General features: G+C 35.5%; 1 protein-coding gene across 1 annotated transcript; it reads right to left on the minus strand.

Annotated features, from left to right (window-relative positions):
* Window positions 1-33: 33 nt before the first annotated feature.
* On the minus strand, window positions 34-1,247 carry LOC129611537 (peptidoglycan-recognition protein LF-like). Its single transcript, XM_055524726.1, has 3 exons — window positions 1,238-1,247; window positions 572-723; window positions 34-489 (listed from the first exon to the last, which is right to left on the minus strand). The coding sequence occupies exons 1-3, from the start codon at window positions 1,245-1,247 to the stop codon at window positions 34-36; spliced, it is 618 nt and encodes a 205-aa protein (XP_055380701.1).
* Between the last annotated feature and the right edge of the window lie 4,488 nt (window positions 1,248-5,735).

Below are 5,735 nucleotides of genomic sequence, written 5' to 3' on the forward strand. Positions count from 1 at the left end.
CAAACATGGAAATTTGATCACGATATAGTAAGTTCACATGCCCATAGTACGCGTATCATTTGTAGTGTGATTTTGTGCCTTTTTGTTATTATTTATAGGATTGATTGAAGCCAATTCTGTTGCAAAATGTGGCCAAGTCTGTAGAATCTGATATAAGGCAAGACCTGGGCTTTCTGTTGCAATTAATTGCCTGTGGCCATATAATTTATAATCCTCACTTAATTTTTGTAATCGTAAACCCTGAAGAATTAATAGTTTTACAGCGTTAAGTTGCCTATCTGGTGGCACAACCGTATTGAATGTACCAATGAAAGCGATGCATAAGCTGTCCACATTAAAACCTTTTGTATGGGCGCCAACCTTATTCCAACCTCTGCCCTCGTAAATAGCTCCATCACCTCCAACAAGATAGTTATAAGCTATATCATCGAATCCGCGAGATTCTATATGAAATGTCTGAATATATCGGACACGAAAAGTACATTCGGCCTTGAAAATAAGGTAATATATTTTATGATTTTTGTTAAATTTGCAGCAAAAACATTATTTTTTGGAACTGAAAGAACAATACTTGAGTTTCACATGGCTCCGTTGCAGTGTGAGCTATTATAACTCGATGAACTGGCAGTGTTAAGTTTATCAAGTCCACATTCGGTGGCTGTGCTATCCATTCACTGCGTGACACTAAACGTAAAACTTGCCCTGTTGCTATCAAGTCTTTGCCTGCAAAAACAAAATTTATAATTTCCTGTAGTGATCACATTCTAATAAATTTATTATTATTAATAAAAATAATAATAATAATAATAATAATAATAATAATAATAATAATAATAATAATAATAATAATTATAATAATAATAAAAATAATATAAAAATTAATAATAATAATAATAATAATAATAATATAAATAATAATAATAATAATAATAATAATAATAATAATAATAATAATAATAATTATAATAATAATAATAATATTAATAATAATAATAATAATTATAATATTAATAATAATAATAATAATAATAATAATAATAATAATAATAACAATAATAATAATAATAATAATAATAATAATATTAAAGTTACGAAGGTATCATATTACACTACCATACTAAAATCACGTTGCACCGCACACGCAACATTATCGTACCTTCATAAATAAAAACTGCGCGTGTATATTAAAAACATCAAATTATGAAATCGAATAAAAGAAGCTTCGATCAATTAAAACGCTGATTCATCGTCTTTTCACCAGACAGAAAGAAAACAAGTGTATCATATAACGGATATTTTCTCAGGAATAAAGAACTGACACAACGGAACGTGCTGGAGTAGTATAAAGAATTTTTTAATATAAATAGCCTGTAATTAAAATTTAGTTTCAGTCTCAATTTTTGTAAGACGAATTTTGAAATAAAATTTAAAAAAATAAAAATAAGTATTTTTTTTAATAAATCCCCGAAACGGATTTATTAACTGGCGCCCAACGCGATTTATAAAGTACGTGTATTGCGAAAATCCGGAGAAATATAATAAAAGGAAAGAAACAATAAAGCGTGCTTTACCGAAACCTACACAGCCGTTACTTCAAAAAATTCTAAAGCTAGATAGCATAGCATAGGAATTTCGCAACAAACCCTTTTTGTATCAAGTTTGTGCCATTAGCAGGACGTCTACAAGCATCAACGTTCACGTCCAAAAATGAACAACACAGCGCGATCTAAGAGAGGAACATCGATTGCACAACGAGACTCCAAGTTAAATCTTAGCATGAAAATATCCGTCTTTTTCCTGTGAGTAGCATTCTTCAAATAAGATATCGCCGGAGGAATTAAGACGAGTAAACTACTTAATTAGTGCAAGTACACTCAAAAGAAATAAAGACAAAAAAAAGAGGATTTGGTGAATAAATAAGTTCAACATAAAAGCTTACCAAAAAAATTAACCAAACTAAAAATTTATAAGCAAATTACAAAAATTAACTAAAATTAAAAATGGAAATAGAACAAATCATAGATCAGCTTAAGCAATTAACTGGAGCCGTAAAAGCTCAAATAGAACTGTCGAAAAAATTAGAAGCCAGATTGGCACAAGTCGAAGCCCAGCAAAAAACCCTTTCATCGGTATCACAAGAGTCACCAGCTAAGTTGATACCACCTAGAAATGAAGCAGACCTGAAAGAAATTTCCCGGCTGCCAGACTGCGTGAAAGAGCTACAAATATTTTATGGGAACGCGGTCCAGTACGTTTCATGGATACATAGCGTGGAGAACATAATACAAGACTACCAACTAGTAAAGGAAAAACCAATTTACAGGGCTATTCTCCAAGCCATAAGAGGTAAAATTAGAGGAAGTGCCGACGCAGCACTTATTTCATACAACATCTTCGATGAAGATTGGACGGAGATAAAGCACTGCCTATCTTTACACTACGCAGGCAAAAGGGACCTGCGTACGTTAGAGCACCAACTCAGTGTATTAACGCAAGGCAGATGTACAGCAAACGAATTCTATGCAAAGGTCAACCACCAATTTTCTTTAATAGTCAACAAGATCAAAGCGGAGAATTACTCCAGAGAGTAATTACAAAGGAACAGAGCACTAGACGTGTTTATCAGAGGACTAAACGTCTATCAGAGGAGAATTGTCCAAATACTTGATGCTTCTGAAACCACAGACACTCCCTGAGGCCTACTCGGCATGTTTAGATCTACAAAACTACAATTACCGAAGTTTTAACATACGCAAAAAAAGTAGCTACCAACCAGTAACCGTTCCAACAAATCAAATTCTTACTTAAGACCACGACAAGAATTGATGACATCGGTTCAACGAATGGCATGTCAGGAACAACCTTTGACACCGCAGCAGAGGAACGAAGCATATAATATGAAGCATGAGAGGTGCCCCCGTCAAGGCCACCAAAACCACTCGAAAAAGTGGACACTTCAATTCAAACGAGACAGGTTAACTATATGAACCGTCCAACAAACAACTATGAGAAAGCTTTCAAAAGGCAATTAAGCTCAAGAAACTTCAACGTTAACAAACATCAGAAATTATTTAACGCTGAAACTTACAGTGAAAATTTGGAAAGCGATGACGAAGAAAACGATTACGAATATCCCGAGTTCGAAGAAGAAGAACATCAACAAGAGGGAACGGAGATAAATTTTATGGCGGAAGCCTCTCGAGTATTCCGTACCTAGAATATCAGGACGTAGATGGGAAGACGTTAAAATTCTTGATTGATACCAGTGCAAATAAAAATTTCGTCAAACCAGAAGTTGCCACAAATGCCAGAACAGTAAATAAGCGTTTCAAAATCAGCTCCGCCGCAGGTGACATTTCGATCACGCACAAAGTGGGAGGACAATTTTTCAAGAGATTTGGTAACAACACTTACCAGAATTTTTTATAATACCACGCTTGAAGACCTTCGACGGAATTATTGGAGACGACACACTAAAAGAAGTTCAGGCAGTAATAAATCGGAAAGACAACATTTTAACAATAAGTCCCAACATCAATATCCCACTTAAAGCTAAAATATCACGTCAAGTGAACAATATAGAAGTAAAAGTAAATCACCTTTCTTCAGCAATCAATGCAAAACTTCGAAAAATTGTGAACGAACACAAAAAAAATATTCGGACCAATCAATGACAAGGAAATTATCGACACAGCGGTGAAAGCAGAAATTAAAACTTCTACCAAGGAGCCTGTATACACGAAATCATACCCTTATCCAGCCAACATGAGGAAAGAGGTAGACGAACAAATAAAACAACTGTTAGAAGATGGAATAATTCGTCTTTCAAAAAGTCCATATAATTCACCTGTATGGGTAGTTGCGAAAAAGCCAGATGCAAATGGATTAAAAAAATACAGACTAGTAATTGACTTCAAGAGGTTGAATGCTGTTACTATACCGGATACTTATCCCATCCCCGATATTTCAAGCACACTGGCAAGCCTTGGCAATTCAAAATACTTCACAACCATCGATCTTACATCAGGTTTCCACCAGATAATGATGAAAAAGGAGGACATACCAAAGACGGCTTTCTCCACCATGAACGGGAAATACGAATTTTTAAGGCTTCCGTTCGGGCTAAGAAATGCCCCTTCAATATTTCGGTGAATGATCGACGACGTCTTGAAAGATCAAATTGGTAAGACCTGTTACGTCTACATCGATGACGTAATAACCTTTGGCAAGACAGAAGAGAAACATCTGAAAAACATCAAAACCATATTCGAAAAGCTCGAAAAAGCAAACCTGAGAGTAAATATCGAGAAAACGAATTTTTTTAAGAAAGAAACAGAGTTCCTAGGCTTTTTAGTAACGAGAGAAGGCTTGAAACCAGATTCAAAGAAAGTTGCGGCTATAAAAAACATAAAACCTCCTGAAAATCTAAAAGATCTTAAGTCATTTCTAGGCTTAACTTCATATTACAGGAAATTTATCCGGGACTTCGCCAAGGTAGCAAAGCCATTAACTAATCTAACCCGAGGAGTCAACGCACAAGTAAAAGCCAGTCAATCAAGGAGAGTAAAAGTATGTTTAAACAGCGAATAACTGCAAGCCTTCAACACCCTAAAAGAACTGCTAACGTCATCCGACATCCTTATATTTATCCTGACTACAGACGCGTCCGACAAGTTAATCGGCGCTGTACTTTCACAAGGCGAAATTGGAAAGGACAAACCTGTGACATATATTTCAAGATCTTTGAACAGCACAGAAGAGAACTATGCTACAAATGAGAAGGAGATGCTCGCAATTGTCTGGGCACTTGACAATTTGCGAAATTGCTTATACGGAGCAAATAAGATCAAAATACTGACGGACCACCAACCGCTTACCTTTTCTTTAGGAAATCGCAACCACAACGCGAAACTCAAAAGATGGAAGGCAAAAATTGAGGAGTACAACTATGAGTTAATTTACAAGCCTGGAAAAACGAACGTGGTCGCTGATGCCTTATCGAGGTTACCAACAGAAGTAAACGCTCTAAGCTCAAGTTCAACAGAATTTGCAAACGAGGCAGAGCGTGGTAGCACAACAGATACAGCAGATAGCCAAAACGATGACAGCATAACGCAAACAGCAAAAATTCCAAAAAATTGGCTCACAACCTTAGAACAAGTATTCAAAGAAAACTTCAGTAAATATAAAGCCCGCATTACACAAAAACTAGTCGAAGACGTGACATTGGAAAACAGGCAATTCGAGTTAATAAAGAAAGAACATAAAAGAGCACATAGAAATGCTGAAGAGAACAAGGCGCAAATACTGGAAAAATTTTACTTCCCACGTATGAGCAGTCTAATTAAAAGGTATCCCAAGAGTTGTGTCATTTGCAACACTAGCAAATACGATAGAAGACCAAAAAAGCCAGAGTTCCAGCAGACATCCATTCCGAAGTACCCGACACAAATACTCCATGTCAACATCATGGAAATACACGGGGAAAAATATATCACATGCATCGACAAATTTTCGAAATTTGTGAAATTTTTTCATATAAAAGACCGTTCTGCTATACATTTGAGAGATAAACTCACCAAAATTCTACACTACTTTACTTTTCCAGAAATGATTGTGATGGACAACGAAAGAAGTTTTGTGAGCTCTCTTATAACCAACTACATAAGAGATTTGGGAATTGAAATATACACCACCCCATCGCAGAAGAGCGAAGTTAACAGAGCCATCGAAAG

Source organism: Condylostylus longicornis, unplaced genomic scaffold (genome assembly GCF_029603195.1).
Source record: "Condylostylus longicornis isolate FDR11 unplaced genomic scaffold, ASM2960319v2 ptg000051l, whole genome shotgun sequence".
Taxonomy (NCBI): Eukaryota; Metazoa; Arthropoda; class Insecta; order Diptera; family Dolichopodidae; genus Condylostylus; species Condylostylus longicornis.

Excerpts from the sequence above, each read along its gene's own strand:
- LOC129611537 (XM_055524726.1), bottom strand. Across the intron at positions 490-571 it reads CGGAGCCATGTGAAACTCAA|GCCGAATGTACTTTTCGTGT; the intron begins GTATTGTTCTTT and ends CTTATTTTCAAG.